The following is a 17064-nucleotide window of genomic DNA, read 5'->3' as shown; positions in this document are numbered from 1 at the left end:
ATACTGCCTCAGAAACCCAAGGAGGGGTCGCTATGAGTCAGGGCTGACTCGACGGCACATAACAACAACAACAAGAAGCATTTCCAATAAAGCATTGAATAGAAGTGATGGAAGTCTACATTGTTAGTTTCTTCCTGATGTTTGGGGCAAAGGTGTAGGTGTTTTGAAAATATCTTTATCAAATTGAAGACTTCAAACTTTACCTTTGGTGAGCTTCAGTTGTAATCTCTGTTCACTTCTTCTAGCCTTACATGAATTTCTTGATGTTTTTTTTTCCTGTGTGTATAATTCAGGGGTCAGCCATAGACTTGGGTGGAATTCATATATATGTTTTAGGCCTCTCAACCTTTCTGTGACTTTTTACTTTCCTAGAGAAAAACAAATCAAACAAATAAAAAATCAGTTACCATCGAGTAGATTACACCTCATGGTGAACCCGTCTATATCAGAGTGAAACTGTGCTCCTCCAGAGGGTTTTCAATGACTGTTTTAGAAGTAGATCATTAGGTCTTTCTTCCAAGGTTCCTCTGAGTGGATTTGAACCACCAACCTTTTGATTAGTAACTGAGCATCTTTTGTGCTACCCAGGGACTCTTTTCTTGGACATCCCCCCTCAATTTCAAGTTGCTGTAGTAGCCTCAAACTTTATCCTTTGAATCCTTAATTCTTTCATTATCTGTGGGGCATATAGTGCTCACCTACATTTTCTGCCTGGGGTTGGTAGGAATCTGCTATCCTACTTTTAGTGTGTGCTTCCATGTCATGGGGTCCTGTAAAACTGTGTGTGAATCTGAAGAAACGGGCCTCACCCACCAACCCTAGTACAAGAGACACCTTGAAGCATGTGTATCCTACTAATTGCATCAAAATCCATACTACCTCAAAAAAAATTCATAATTTCAGCAAAAAATTCAAAGCAGAAAATAATTCATCTTGAAAGGGTCTAAGCCAGTAAGGCTGCAGATTTCTATCTGAATTCTAGCTGTCCATGGTTATAAAAGCCTCCAAAATACTCAAACTTATCCACTGCCATTCCTTTCTTCCAAATGTCCTCTCAACTTCCAAAATCTGCCTGCTTTTGGTACTGTTCAATGTTTCCATTTTTTTTTTCTAAATAAATTTACAGATATTTCCTATGAGAAGTTTGGTCCAATATGACTTACTTCACCATTACCAGAAGTGGAAGTGGAACTTAGAATTTTAAATAGTGTGGTCTGAATAGTCCTTACTGAGAATGTGACATTTAAGGAAAGATTTGAAAAGGAAAGGATTTAGCTAAGGTGAATTTTGTTGTTGTTTTTTGAAAAGCCGTCTAAATAGAAAAGCTTAAGCCAAGGTGAGAGCATGCTTGATGTGTCTGGGGGACAGCAAGGAGAGCAGTGTAATGTCAATAAAATGAAAATAGGAAAGAGTAACCAGTAATGACGTTAGAGAGAGAAACAGAATTCCAAAGCAGTGCAGACAGATTGTGTAGGTCTTGCTTACCATTGTAAGGAAATGGAGAGCATTATGGGGTTTTGAGAGAAAAGTGATGTGATCAGGAATACTTTTAAAAACATAGCTCTTGTCATAGTTCTTTTGCAGAACCAAAGGATTTTCCATTGTTGAATGTGAGAGAAAGGAGTTCAGGATGACTTCAAGTTTTATGGCCTAAGTAGCACAGCTGAATGAATTGCTATTGATTACAATGGAGAAGACTGTGGGTAAATCAATTTAATAAGGCAAAGTCTGTGTCCTAAAAGGATGACACTGATAAGTGAGAGATATGATTAAATAACTAATATGATCAACTAAGGGAATGCTAAGTTCTTTTTATAGTAGTTCCAAAAAAAGTTCTAGGGGAGAAAGAAGAGGAAAAAGTATTGTATCAGTTTGGGATGAAGGAACAGGTAGCATTTGATCAATGTATTGGAAAAAAATGAATAGGATGTGAGCTGCTAAAATGGCTAAGACACTTGACTGCTAACCAGACGGCTGGCAGTTCAAACCCACCAGCCACTCCTCGGAAGGAAGGTTGGGCAATCCTGCTTCCGTAGTGATACTGCCTCGGAAACCCAAGGAGGGGTCTCTATGAGTCGGGGCCGACTCGACGGCACATAACAACAACAACAACAAAATGGGGAGGAAGGGCATTATTAATGGAAAAATCATCATGAATAATAGCATGGAAATGCAAAAGTTAATACTAAGTGTTTGTGGACTGGGACACAGTCCTGTTTGACAAGAGTGAAGGGTATGTGATGGTGATAGTTGGAAAAGGGATGGAGCACTGTGAGAGGAGAGGCGACAATAGGAAAAGGATATAATCAGGCTAAAATAAGACCTTACTTGCTATGCTCATGAACTTCCACCTATTCAACAAGTTATAAGGGAGGTGGAAGGGAGTACTTTTAAATAGTGATGTTATAAAAATCTGCAGGTGGAAAATAAACCTGTAATTTGTTCATTATTTTTTTCTGTTCATTATCCAAAGTCAATTCATATAAATAAACTACAAACTGTATATTCAGTTTATATAGTAATATAATTGTAGTTCAGTATATATAGCTCTTTTACAGTGTGGTCCCTCAAGGCATTCTCTGAACTGTTCTATTGTACTATTACATTCTTAATTTCATGATTCTTTTTTTTCATTCTGGCATAGTTTAATGACATCTCATGATCTTAAATAGAGTGAAAAAATAAACAAACTAAATAATGCCAGTTTCCCCATCCATTTGGGTAGGATATTAAGTCATTAGTTGTTTGCCAAAGTATTGTATGAATCAAAAATACTTTATAACCATTATGAGAAAGTAGATGCTATTGAGTCTCATGATCAGTTTTTCTTTTCAAGTTGCCTCAGGGTGAAACTTCTGGAGACTTTTAGTAGCAGTCAGTCAAAAGCATGAAATGTACTGATTTCTTCCTCTGTATTAGAGCTTTAGGAGCTCTGGTGGCATAGTGCCTAAGGCATTTAACTGCTAACCAGAAGTCTGGCAGTTCAAACCCACCAACCACTCCTTGGAAGGAAGGTTGGGCAATCTACTTCTGTAGTGATACCACCTTGGAAACCCAAGGATGGGACACTATGAGTTAGGTTTGAGTCGATTGCAGTGTGTTGTGTTTTGTTATTGTATTAGACCTTTAATTCTAAAGTACTTGGGTTTGTGGAAGGCTGTGGTTACAGTGGGAGCCCTAACTCCATTTTGAATCTTGACATAAAAGTTCAGATGCCAGTTGAGTTCTTTCTGACTTTCAGCATTGTGGCTATGCATAGACAAGTTCCAGGACAAACCTGGGCAGGAGCAGTTTGCATTCAGGAAGAGTGTGGTTGAAAGTAGGTTATGCTCAAACAAAGAACTAGGGAACTTGCCTATGAGTGTCCTTTCCTAATTTAAATTAAGGTTGGGGTCCTGGTATTGTTTTCTAGCCATTTTGCGGCTAAGACTCCAGTTGCATGGTCATGAGTCATATCTGGACCACCACCTAGCCAGGTAGTCAAGGCCCAGAACCAATCCTGTAACCCTTTCCTATGTTGAGTTATGTATGTACTGAATCATGGTCACTTACCCACTTCTGTAGTCCTGCCTGCAACAGTGATGAATCAGTCTACCAGCAATCATGATTTTGTGATGATTCCCTTTATCATATATATTAACTCCATGGCCTTGAGTCAGTGGACTCCATTCAACTTTCTGTGCTGTGTACATGCTGATGGTTTCCCTCATTCTGGATGACTGCCTTTGTTTTGTCTTTCTCCTGTCCAAGTACTGTCCTGTAGGATTTCCAACACTGTGAATCTTTATGGAAGCATGCTGCCTCATCTTTCTCCTGTGGAGGGGCTGGTGGGTTCGAAACACCAACCTTTGGGTTAGCAGCCTAGTGCTTTAGCCACAGCACCACCATAGTTCCTTTGATGTTGTTATCAGGTGTCCTTGAGTCAGCTCCAACTTATAAACAACAGAGCAAAACACTGCCCAGTCCTGCAACATCCTCACAATCCTTGCTATGCTTGAGTCCATTGTTGCAGCTGCTGTGTCAATCTATGTCATTGAGAGTCTTACCCTTTTTCACTGATCCTCTACTTTACCAAGCATATCTTTCTCCAGCGAATAGTCCCACTGACAACATGACCAAAGGAGGTGAGAGGAGGTCTGGACATTCCTGCTACCAAGAAGCATTCCAGCTGCAGTTCTTCCAGGACAGATTTCTTCATTCTTTTGGCAGTCCATGGTATTTTCAGTATTCTTTGCCAAAACCACAATTCAAAGGCATCAGCTCTTCTTTGGTCTTCCTTATTCATTGCCCAGCTTTCACTTGCATATGACGTGATTGAAAATACCATGACTTGGATCAGGGACACCTTAGTCTTCAGAATGACATCTTTATTTCTTAGCACTTTAAACAAGTCTTTTGCAGCAAATTTGCCTAGTGAGATATGATGTCTGATTTCTTGACTGCTGCATGGGTGTTGATGTTGATTCACGTAAAATGAAATCCCTGACAACTTCAATCTTTTATCCATTTATTTTGATGTTGCTTATTGGTCCAGTTGTGAGGATTTTTTTTTTTTTTTTATGTTGAGGTGTAATCCATACTGCAGACTGTAGTCTTTAATCTTCATCACTAAGTACTTCAAGTCATCTTCACTTTCAGCAAGCAAGGTTGTGTCATCTGCATATTGCATGTTATTAATGAGTCTTCCTCTAATCCTGATGCCAAGTTCTTCTTCATGTAGTCCAAGTTATTGAATTATTTGCTCAGCGTATGGATTGAATAAGAATGGAGAAAGGATACAAGCCTGATGCACACCCTTCCTGATTTTAAACCATGCAATATCCCCTTGTTCTGTTTGAACAACAGCCTCTTGGTCTATGCACAGGTTCCTCATGAGCATAATAAGTGTTCTGGAATTCCCATTCTTTGCAATGTTATCCATAATTTGTTATGATCCACACAATTGAATGCCTTTGCATAGTGAAAACACAAGTAAAAATCTTTCTAGTATTCTTTGCTTTCAGCCAGGATCCATCTCACATCAGCAGTGATATACCTTGTTCCACATTCTCTTCAGAATCTGGCTTGAAGTTCTGACTGTTCCCTGTCTATGTACTGCTGAAACCATTTTTGAATAATCTTCAGCAAAATTTTACTAGGTTGTGAGATTAATGATATTGTTTGATAATTTCCACGTTCTGTGGGATCATCTTTCTTTGGAATGGGTACAAAATACGCTCCTATGTCCAGAGAAATCATATGAAGGTTTACTCAGCCAGAAGATCATAGAATGAATGCAATTACTGAAAGTGAAAAAGTATTGACTGGAGAGACATTACAAAGATCCTGTTTCTGTTTGAATATAATTAAAATTATTACTTTTATATTTCAAGGAGTTTGGTAGTCTGGAAAGAAAAAACTCTCTGCTGTTGACTTGGTTCTGACTCACAGTGACCCCTCCTTAGGTTTCTGAGGTGGTATCTCTGACAAGATTGCCCAGTCTTCCTTCTGAGGAGTGGCTAGTGGGTTTGAACCACCAGCCTTCTGGTTAGTAGTCAAATGCCTTAAGCACTATGCCACCAGAGTTCCAGGTGGTCAAATGATGGTAAATTGTATCTACTCAAAATAGAGTCACTTTTGGAATATAGGGAATCTAGAGTTCTGGTGGTGCAGTGTCAAAGGCATTTGACTACTAACCAGAAGTCTGGTGGGTCAAACCCACCAGCCACTCCTCGGAAGGAAGGTTGGGCAATCTATTTCTATAGAGATATCACCTTGGAAACCCAAGGTGGGGTCGCTGTGAATTGGGACTGACTTGACGACCGTGAGGCATGAGGCATGTCTCCTTGAATGCAATTTGAACTTAGTCTTTGATCATACTTCTAAAAATTATGTCTAAATAACATCAATTGTATAATGCACAAAAGAGTTTCATGTAACTGAAGTTGGACTAAACATGGATCCCTGCCTGGTGTGCAATCAGGCCAAAACAGTTTACACACTGAGTCATTAAGAGGAAAAAAAATTATTTATTGCAAAGTGGCAATGCAAGGAGACAGGGGCCAGTACCCAAATCTGATTCCACAAAGGAGATTGGGTTACAGGTTTTGTAAGTTTCAGGAGAGGGGGTTATACATATTCATAAAAACTTCAGGAATTTGGGCGTGAATTAGCTGAGGATTGGCTGAAACTTCCTTCACTTTGGTATAAAGGGACAGTGGTGTTTTTTTAATGCAGTGTGCTTCCACACTGGATGAGTCACACTGGATTCCTGTCATCAGCTGATTGGGGCTTAGGCAGAGGGGAGAATGTCAGTTCCCAGCAACTTTTTTCCTATTTGTTTCACTGCACATGTCTGTGGGCTAAGGTTAATTTTCAAGTTGTCTCCTGAGACACATTAATGTACTTATCACCTGTTTCAAGGGGGATAGCATGAAAAGAATGTGTAAATTGACCTTTCTCCCCATTCAGTTCTTAAGGAACTGAGTTATTATGTTTACTTATTTGTCTCCAACTGAGGTCCTATCTTTCTTAACCAGGGTGTGTGTGTGTGTGTGGGGGGGGTAGTTGAGCTTTCATCCTATTCAGTTCTTAAGGAACTGAGTCATTATGTTTACTTATCTGTCTTCAACTGGGGATGCAGGGTGAACTTTGACTCCACTCAGTTTCAGTCCCCTTTTGAGTGGTTACTGTTCCACATTCTTGGGGAACAGGACATCAACTCATTGTAGCTACTTCCTGCTGACTGGGGACAAAGATGGTGGAACTCAGAAATCCTTGGTTCGTAAGTCTCCTGTAGTTTAGACAGCTCTCAGAATTTTCTGACCATAGACTGGGGAGAAGAGATTATGGGTGGCTGTAGATTAGCCTTATAATTTTGGGGGCTTGAAGACAGATAAGCAGTTAGGTAGACATTGAATACAACTAGTAAAGAGTGTTAATGGTAATAAGAGGAGTGTTATAACAAATAAGGATCTCAGCTACCCTAAATTGGGTAACCAAGAGGTGAGCCAAGAAAAGTCTAGTCTATCCCAAAGGTGGGGGTTAAATTATGTTGTAATTTTCCCTGTCCTGTTGCAATTTACAAATGGTGTGATGAATAGCCTGTTGATCTTATTCTGTTTGTCCTGATGCATTAACTAATGAGCAGCAGGTGTCATTGATGTATATACAAACCCTTCCATGTGCTACTAACATAAGATCCAGGGTTGCCCAATTCTGAAGCACAACAGTCTGAATAGAGGTTATTTCAGTTTGGAGGGCAAAGGTTACATCAGAGTTAGTTACTGACTCTAGGGAAACAAACGTTCTGAACAAATTGGTATAAAAGATGGAGGTTATCATAATTTTTACTAATGCCCATCATGTTGTTATGTGCCCTCGAGTCGGACCTAACTCATAGCAACCCCTCCTTGGGTTTCCGAGGTAGTATCAATACGGAAGTAGATTGCCCAACCTTCCTTCCGAGGAGTGGCTGGTGGGTTTGAACCACCAGCCTTCTGGTTAGCAGTCAAGTGCCCTAGGCACTATGCTACCAATTCATTGTGTCTTTTCCCAAGCACTCCAAGTTAGATCAAGTGGGCTACGCTGGTGTTGGTAGCTAGGACAGGCAGAATGCAAAACTCCTTCTAATGGCAGGAAACGCATTCCCCCTGCCCAGATCCATCCTAGAGTGTAGGTGCCTCGTGATTAACTGGCCAAGTTTTAAAGACAGTATACTTACGTAACCAGTATAGCCCCAAATGGTGGAGGGAAAAAGCAATAGGAGGGAACTGAAAAATAGCCCTAGAAATGCTCTGATCAGTCATAGTAATTCCTATCCTATTAGACATATTTTTAACCAGGGCATCATGTTTTATAATGGCACCATTTTCATTAACCCAGGTATGGTCTGGCATATAAAAGGACCAGGTTTGGTTGTATTATGCCCATTTCCCTATGGAAGCTGTTGGCCTAGAATGGGTCCAATGTATACATAAAGTGGCCACAGTTTGAGACCTCAATACATTGTATTTTACCACAAAGGAACTTTTGTTAGAATTGATTATGTTGGCTCTTCATCTCTGGCCCAGTATTCTAAATGTAAGGGGACAGGTATGATAGGTAAGCCCTGTCCTCCATATGAAGGAGAGTGGGCACACACCCAATAATTATTAGCCCAAGGTGTGTGGTTTAATAGGTTTGTTGGAATTTTATGAGAGTGTTAGACTCCCATCCTCCTTCAGTAGGGGGTAGGGATAAAACAGTCATTGAGCTGATCAAAATTACATTCATGTCTTAACCTAGAGCAAGTTTCCTTTTAAACAAAACCTTAGGAGCTCTAGTGGCATAGTGCCTAAGGCACTTGACTGCTAACTAAAAGGCTGGTGGATGGTTCAAACTCACCAGCCACTTTTCAAAAAGAAGGTTGGGCAATCTACTTCTGTAGTGATACTGCCTCGGAAATCCAGGAGGGGTTGCTATGAGTTGGATCTGACTCGACAGCCATGAGTTTGTTTGGTTTGATAGATCCTCGATGGGTTCACAAGTATATTTCACTGAAGGCTGCTGGGAACACTCAATTTTCAGTTGGTCAGGTTCTTTCGAGTCTCCCTGTCCCACCAGGTTACTCCCTGTAGAATAAAATTTAGTTATAGGTTGAGGAGGATCTTCAGTGTAGTCTGGTGCTATTCTCAGTTGGGTGTGATGTATCCAAAGATGGACTCCCTTCAGTTTGGCTGAAGAATGTTTTATCAGAAATACTTCATAAGGTCCAGTCCATTTGGCCTGGAGCTGGCTCTGGGGAATCTGGTCGTTCCACTCCTTTAGCAGTACCCAGTTGCCTGGACAGAAGTTATGAAGGGGAATATCTGTAAGATACAACAACCTGCTGGAAAGCAAACTGGTTAATAATCTTTAATGTTGCAGGCAAAGTTTGCACATGTTTTAAAGTATCCAATTCCTTAACAATTTTAAGGTCTCCCTTTCCTGCATAACTGGGGTGCCACACTCTAGAAAATGGTCTCCCATGTAAGATTTCATATGGGCTTAACTTAAGCCTGCTTCTGGGGGCAACTGAGACCCGCAACAGGGAAAGAGGTAAAAGCTTTATCCAAGGTAAGTTGGTTGGGAACAACGTGGCTGGGTTAAGTGTGGACACTGCTTTCAGGGTGACATTGGGGTTGTCAAGTAAGGTTGTCTGATACTTTCTGAGCCGGCCTGCTGTTAACCAGAGTCCTCCCTTTTGCTGTAACACAGAGAGTACATGGTAATGAGTTAGGACGGTAGTGGGTTGACCCAGAGTAAACTTTTCAGCCTCACTCAGTAAGCCACAGGTTGCAGCCACAGCTCTCAGGCAAGTGGGCTATCCTTAGGCTACAAGGTCAAGTTGTTTAGAGAAGTAGGCTACAGGTCACTTCCATGGGCCCAGGTTTTGAGTGAGGACTCCCAGTGCCACTCTCTATCTCTCATGCATTAATAGTTCAAATGGTTTTCAGATGTCAGGGAGCCCTAAGGCCAGTGCAGATCCCAATTTAACTTTGATTTGTTCAGAGGCTCACTGGCACTTAGGAGCCCAGTCTAAGGGGTCAGTCTTTTCCTTGAACTATCTGGTAAAGCAGCTTAGCAATAAGCCCAAAGTTGGGTATCCAAATTCGTCAAAATCCTGCCATACCAAGGAACCCACAAAATTGACATTTAGTGGTTGGGATTGCAACTCGAGTTATTGCCTCTCACTGTTCTGGCAGCAAGTTTCTTTGGCCCCGTGACAGTTCAAATCCTAAATATTTCACCTTTTGAACAGAGATCTGGGCCTTTTTCTTTGAAACTTTATATCCTCTTTCTGCTAAGAAATTAAATACATTTACAGTTTTCTCATTGAACAGTTCCTGCCTCAGAAACCCAAGGAGGGGTTGCTATGAGTCAGGTCCAACTCGACAGCACATAACAACAACAACAAGCAGCTATTAAAATATCATCCATGTATTTGAGCATTGTCCCTTGTAGCAATGTAGGTCCCGCAAGTCCCTTCACAAGGCTTCCCCAAAGGAATATGGGAAATTTTTGAACCCTTGGGGGATCACAGCCCAACAGAACTGAGTCTTAGTTCCTGTCTTAGGGTCTTCCCATTCAAAAGCAAACAACTCCTGGGACTGGAGATCAAGGGGAATGTAGAAGAAGGCATCCTTCAATTCTAAAACTGTGAACCAAGTATAGTCACATGATAGTGTGGTGAGCAGAGTATATGGATTGGGGACCACTGAATGAATATCCTCCGCCACCTGATTTATTGCTCTTAGGTCCTGCACAAACTGGTATTCTCCCATGCCTGGTTTCTTTACAAGAAGTATAAGGGTATTATATGGTGACTGGCATGGTCAAATTAGTCCATGTGCCAGGTATGTCTCAATTCAGGGTTTTATTCCCTCCTTAGCCTCCTTCTTCAGGGGTACTGTTTGAAACTGGGGGGTTTGGAGTTGGGTTTCAGTCCTACCTTGACAGATGTTTCAGTGACAGCTCTGCCCAGAACTCCTGTAGCCCACATTTCTGGGTTCACTCGCTGTAAAATTTCTTCAGGTACTGTCTCGGGATCAGCAGTAGGTAACTCTAGGAGGGCTGCTTACAGGGCCCATGCCTGATTGGGATTAACATCCATCTGGAGCTTGTCAGCTGGGTAAGTAACCTGAGCATTTAACTTGGTTAGTAAGTCTTGTCCCAACAGAGGGACAAGGCATTCAGGAATGTATAAAAAGCTATGAGTTAATAGCAGTACTCCCCACCTGACATTCAAGAGATTGAAGAAATTTTTTACATATAGTTTTTCCTGAAACTCCAGTAATGCTCATAGTCTTGTGTGACAAAGGGGCCTTGGGGATATTTAGGACTGAATATGTTACCCCTGTGTCCAGTAAAAATTCAATGGGCTGTTTTCCCACAGTTATTGCTACTGGGGCTCCTCATGGGAGATAGGAATTTGCCCAGTCTGCAGTGGAGCCCCTGGGCCCCATCATTCTTGATCACTGTCAGCTGTGCTTACCATATGTTGGGCCCCTTTTGGTTGGTTTTGGAGAACTTGTTCTGAGCACTCCCTCTTCCAGTGCCCATCCTTACTGCAGTAAGCACACTGTTGAGGCCCCTACTTTGTTGGTCGGCCTCCTCGAGGAGGAACTTGATTTGGTCACTTTCTATTCATTGGGGGCCTGTGGGGACTTACCCAGTAGGATTGATTTTGTGGCAGGCCTCCCAGGGCAGCAGCCAGCAGGGCTGCCTGTTGCTTCATGTCTCTTTGCTTCTGCCTCTCCTGCTCCTGGTCTCAGTTATTATAGACCTTGAAAGCAACCTCTGCAAGTTGAAAGTGTTCATACCCAGTCCTGCTTCTAACATTTGGTGTTTGTGCTGTGTATTGGGGGTGCTCTGGCTTATAAATTCAAGTTGATAATACAAGTGTTCTGGGGGTCATCTGGGTCAGTGTCAGTATGTTGGCAGTAGGCCTCATACACCCATTCAAGGAAAGCAGAAGGATTTTCCTTGGGACCTTGTTGTACTTCCTGAATTTTGTGACCATTAATCTGCTTTGGGGCCCCCTTCTAAAGCCCTACAATAATGCATTCTTTCATATGGGCCAACTTAGTTCTGTCCCCTGTGTCATTTGGATCCCATTTTGGATCTGTTCCTTGGCACTACCTGATGGCTAGGACCCCTCACTAGGTTGTCAGGCTGGAAGTTGTGAAGTCTGTCAGCTTCCTCTTTAGCCTTTTCTAATACCATCCGTCGCTCTTCAGGGGTGAGTAACGTAGTTAATAACATATTAATATCAACCAAATTGGGATGATAAACTGAAAATATGGAGATGGTTAAAGTCTCCATCCACTTTGGATTCTCCCTATAAGTAGGCATTGTATTTTTCCAATTTAATAAGTCAGCCATGGTGAACGGGACATGAGTCCAAACTAAACCTCCAGGATTCCCTTCATAATCTAAACTAGCTGGAACCTGCCATAATGGGTATTGCCCTGACAGACCTAATCCATGGCAAATTGATTAGACCCCAGGGAAAATTGTACACTGCTCTGAATGTGTCCTGGGGAGACCATTTCCTGAGGGGCACCCACTTCCTGAGGGGCATCCAGGGTGCTATCAGGTAAAGGGGGATAAAATACCACTGGAGTTTTAGGAGGTTCTGAATTTAAAACTCCCCTAGGTTTAGATGGTGGAGTCATAGGTGAGTTGTCTCTTGACTCTGGGAGGTATGGGGGAGGAATGGAGTCAAGATAAGCATCTTCAGAGTCCTGAAGGATGCCTTTAAAATCCACTTTCCCTTTAGGGTGTACAACCATCACCCTGCACTGTTTCTGTAAGCTCTTATTTTGAAACAGAGCCATGAACAACTCCAGGTAAAGCAGTTCTTCCAACTTTTGATCTTTTTTGCAAAATAAATCTAACTGCATAATAATATCATAGTTCAGACTCTCATTCTCTGGCCATCTATCCTCAGACTCAAGCAGATATTGTGGCCAGACAGTGTTACAGTAAAATATTAATTTTTTTTCATTTTTATAGGCTCAAAGCCAAAATGAGCCCAGTTTTGCAGGATACAGCCAAGGGGGCTGCATTCTGGTTACTCATTTTCCAATCACACCTCGTGTTCATTCTCACTTGAAACTTTTGTGCCGGCCCCACACACCCACTCTCTAACCCACACACAAACAAATCAAACTAGAGCCAGTAAAAGATCCCTAAGAAACAGTTGTGCTACGGAAGAATCTCAATTAAAACTTCATCTCTCACGCACACAAAAACCAAACCAGAACCAGACCAGACCAGAGTATAAAATTCTTAAGAGACACCTTGGCTGCAGAGATTTCTTAGCCAAGGCTTCCAACCTCCCAGTCAGCACTCTGGCTGCAGAGATGTCTTAGCCAAGGCTTCCAACCTCCCACTTTGGCTCCGTTTTTGTGCTCTAAAGAATTCATCTTATACTCATGCAGGAGACATTTTCAAACCCAGAATAATTTTCTCTTTTCTCAAGAAAACAAATGCGCCTAGAGACTGAAGATGCTACACACAGTCACAGACTCAGCACCCGTTACGTACCTTCAGACAAAGCAGTGTCTGAAAGGGCACGAGAGTCTGTCAGGGGTCCATTCTGTTTCCACCGTCCGAGGGTCCTTGTGCTCTGGGCAGAGGGTCAGGGACCCTCGGTCCCATCTGAGGTGCCAAATTGAAGTCGGGCCAAATATGGGTCCCAGCCTGGTGCGTAATCAGGCCAAAACAGTTTACACACCAAGTGGTTAAGAGGAGAGAAAATTATGATTGCAAAGCGGCAATGCAAGGAGACAGGGGCCAGTACCCAAATCTCTGAATGGAGATTGGGTTACAGATTTTGTAAGTTTCAGGAGAGGGGGTTATACATATTCATAAAAACTTCAGGAATTTGTGCATGAATTAGCTGAGGATTGGCTGAAACTTCCTTCGCCTTGATTTAAAGGGACAGTCATTTTTTAATGCAGTGTGCTTGCACACTGGGTGAGTCACACATGGCTCTGTGGTTTAATCATTGTCCTGATAACTAAATGGTTGGTGGTTTGAACCCACCAGCCACTCCTCAGAAAAAATATGAGGCAGAGAATGATTTCTATAGGAGAAATGTGGACTTAAAATTTCTAAATGTGAAAACGTATTTGGGCAAAGACATATCACTTGTCTGTTTGCAGATCTCATTTTTCTTTCTTTCTTTTTCTTTTTTTTTTAAATTTCATAGATATTTTCCTTTCATTAGACTGGCCACTTTTGGTTCTGTAATACTCTTAGGGCAGTTATTATAACCACCACCCAAGAGAAGATTGGCTCACTATCATGTGGACAAGAAAAAGGAAAGAGAAATGGTTTTATATTTTTCCTAAAGCTAAAGCATAAGTGATCTGGCTGTAGGTCCTCAGGTTCCATTTTTCAGGATCCCAAATAAGTAACAATTTTTAAATAACATCAGTTTTATTTGCTTTTCAGACCATGTGGATGAGCGAACAGTATGCAATGGAATTACTCCTGAAAAAGATGTAGATGGATTTCATATTATCAATATTGGAAGACTGTGCCTTGATCAGCATTCTCTCATACCTGCGACTGCCAGTGCTGTTTGGGAAATAATAAACAGAACAGGTTGGTAACTTGGGGGCTGCAGGGACTGAATACTAAATGTCAAATTGAGCATTTGTACATTGCCTTGATGGAACCCTCTTGACCTTATTGAGTACCATAAAATGATAAGCCATAAAGCTTAAGTCTGTAGAAAGATATAAAGTTATAGATGTCAAAGAGTAATCCAGGGTGAAAATAAAATGAGGAATATGTAGTGCCATCTTCAGGGAGTGGCTTCTTGTAGGGAGTAAATTTTCCAAATAGCAGGTATGTTTTTCTACTTTTAAACTAAAATTTAGCTGTGTTTTGATGAAAATCTTTCCAAAGTATGTTATGTTTATTCTTTGCCTTTACAAACAAAATATGCTAAACATATTTGAACCATCTTGAATGACCTAAGCTTTCATTATACGCAGTCACTACTGAACTATGCTAAATATAATAGTGCTCTCATGGACTCTTTTTTCTTTTTTTTTAATTTTTATTATGATTTAAAAGTTTACATTGCAAATTCATTTTCCATACAGCAGTTCATACACATTTTGTTTCATGACATTGACTGCCATTCCCCACAATATAAAAGCTCTCTTTCCACTTCCTCCCTGTAGTTACCTCTTCCCTGTTTCCTTCTCTTCCATGCACTCCTATCCCACACACCCCTCGCTAAGCTGTCTCCCTGTGCAAACACTGCCCCCCTGTGTAAACACTGCCCTTCTGTTCTCCCTCGATTGATCACTCTGAAAAGTGTATCTTCCTGATGTAAATGTTCACTCTATATGCATGTCTATTGTTTGGCTGGAAGCCACAGGATTGAATTTAATTCCAGACCTGAAAGGTAGCTAGGGGCCATAGCCCCAGGGCTCTCACCAGGCTTTATCAAAGCAGCAAACCTTTCTTTATTAATTTATTTTGTGATTTTCAGTTTTGCTCCACATTGCTCTCCCACTCTATCCAGGATCTCCTGAACCGATCCCCCTCCAAGTGGTTGACAGTGGTAGCTGGGCACCATCTAGTTCTTCTGTTCTCATGGTCATATAGGCTGAGGATCACATGATCTACCAGTCCCTTGGACTAATTGTTTCCAAGCATCTTTGGTTTTCTTTATTCTTCTTTGCTCTGGACAAGAAGAAGCCTATCTCATTGCATTTAGATGGCCACTTGCAAGCTTTTAAGACCCTAGTCGCTACTTGCCAAAGTAGGATGTAGAACAATGTTTTTCTGTAGTATATTATGCCAATTGAGCTTGATGTCCCCTGCAACCATGGTTCTCATGGACTTTTGAGTTGTGTAGAGATGCTTACCCTTTCATTAGTTGACCTCACATTGACTTTTATGGTGATGATTCTCTTGCCTCTTTGCTGTCACTTCCATTTCTCAAGTATCTTCTCTTTCCTAATTCTATGGCAGTGAGTTTGGAACTAAGAGAGGATATTTCCAAGAGTGAGCAGATCCTAGAATCATTCCCTTAGCATGTTAGCATTCAGAAAAACTTTAATTCTAACTGTATCACTTATAAAGAAAATGGAAGGGGGTAAAGTGTGTTAAATCACTAAGTTGTATGTGTCATGCTCTTCTAAATTCATAAGCTTAGTGCTTCTCTCCTCTGGAATAAAGGGCATGAACTTGGTGAAGAGTATTTCTCTCTCATTTTCTTCTGTCCCATATTTGCTTAAAGTTTGGTTGCCAATTAAACTTGATATTATTGTGCTTTAATTCCTCAAAACCCATTGCCTTTGAGTTGATTCCAACTTTTAACAACCTTTTGGGACAGAGGAAAACCGCCCTCATAGGGTTTCCAAAACTGTAATCTTTATGGAATCAGACTGCCGATATTTCTCCTGTGAATAGGCTGGTGGGTTCAAACCACTGACATCTCAGTTAGCATCTGAGAACTTTAACCACTGCACCACCAGGGTTCCTTTATTGTATTTTTAAAAATAAGTAGTTAATATATTTTAAGCTTCTGTACTTCTAACTCTTCATACATCTCAGTGTTTGAAAGAAATTTAATGGCAGGTTGAAAACGTCAGTGGTTTTTTAATGGGAACATAATCAGAAAGGAAGTGACAAATCCAAGAAGCATTAAAAAGAAATAGTTATAAATAATAAATATGGGAATATCCTAGGCCACACAATCCAAATTTAATTAGAAGTTTTAAAATATTGTGTTGTCAGCTGTTCAGATGTTTAATTTACTTCTTGTTGATTGCATACTGAAATCAAACTCTATATTTTAAGGAATTCAAACATTTGGGAAAAATGTGCTTGTGGCTGGAAGATCCAAGAATGTAGGGATGCCCATTGCGATGCTTTTACACACTGATGGAGAACATGAACGGCCAGGAGGTAGGAGATTCTATATCTGCATATTACTTTTTTACTTCTTAAAATTATCACTTACAGACTTTTTAAATGTGACTTAGTATTTTTGTGGTTTTATGCAGTTAAAAACCAAAACAAACCAGTTGCCATGGTGTCAGAGTAGAACTGTGCTCCATAGAATTTTCCTTGGCTGACTTTTTCGGAAATAGATCACCAGGTCTTTCTTCCAAGGTCCCTCTGGGTGGACTCAAACCTTCAACATGCTGGTTAGTAACAGCATGCACCACCTAGGATCTCCTTTATATAATTAAAGGTTCTCTTATTCTTCATTTCATATTATAAGAGGCTTGGAAATAAATAAAGGAATTAGTGAAAATATGTGACCCCTTTGTTCCTACATTTTTCTGTTGGTTGTATAATCTTTTGGGGAGCTCTGGTGATGTAGTGCCTAAGGAATTTCACTGCTAACCAGAAGCCTGGTGGTTCCAACCCACCAGTTACTCCTTGGATGGAAGATTGGACAATCTACATCTGTCCAATGTGTACATTCCAAGAGAGATACCATCTTGGAAACCCAAGGAGGGGTTGCTATGAGTCCAATAGACTCAACAGCAGTGAGGTTTTTCTTTTTTTTGTGTGTGTGTGTAT

General features: G+C 41.0%; 1 protein-coding gene across 1 annotated transcript in view; it reads left to right on the top strand.

The window, feature by feature from the left end:
- Positions 1-17064, top strand: part of MTHFD2L (methylenetetrahydrofolate dehydrogenase (NADP+ dependent) 2 like) — a 266611-nt gene that overhangs the window by 32946 nt on the left and 216601 nt on the right. Inside the window, exons 3-4 of the mRNA XM_007955481.1 lie at positions 13963-14115; positions 16333-16440. Of these exons, the coding sequence (XP_007953672.1) occupies positions 13963-14115; positions 16333-16440 (261 nt within the window). The remainder of the gene's footprint in view (positions 1-13962; positions 14116-16332; positions 16441-17064) is intronic.

This window comes from Orycteropus afer, unplaced genomic scaffold (assembly GCF_000298275.1).
Source record: "Orycteropus afer afer isolate SDZICR_OR568_19922 unplaced genomic scaffold, OryAfe1.0 scaffold00505, whole genome shotgun sequence".
In the NCBI taxonomy this organism is placed as follows: Eukaryota; Metazoa; Chordata; class Mammalia; order Tubulidentata; family Orycteropodidae; genus Orycteropus; species Orycteropus afer.
Note: the sequence above shows the minus strand (reverse complement) of the source record. Positions and strands in the feature narration are given on the sequence as shown.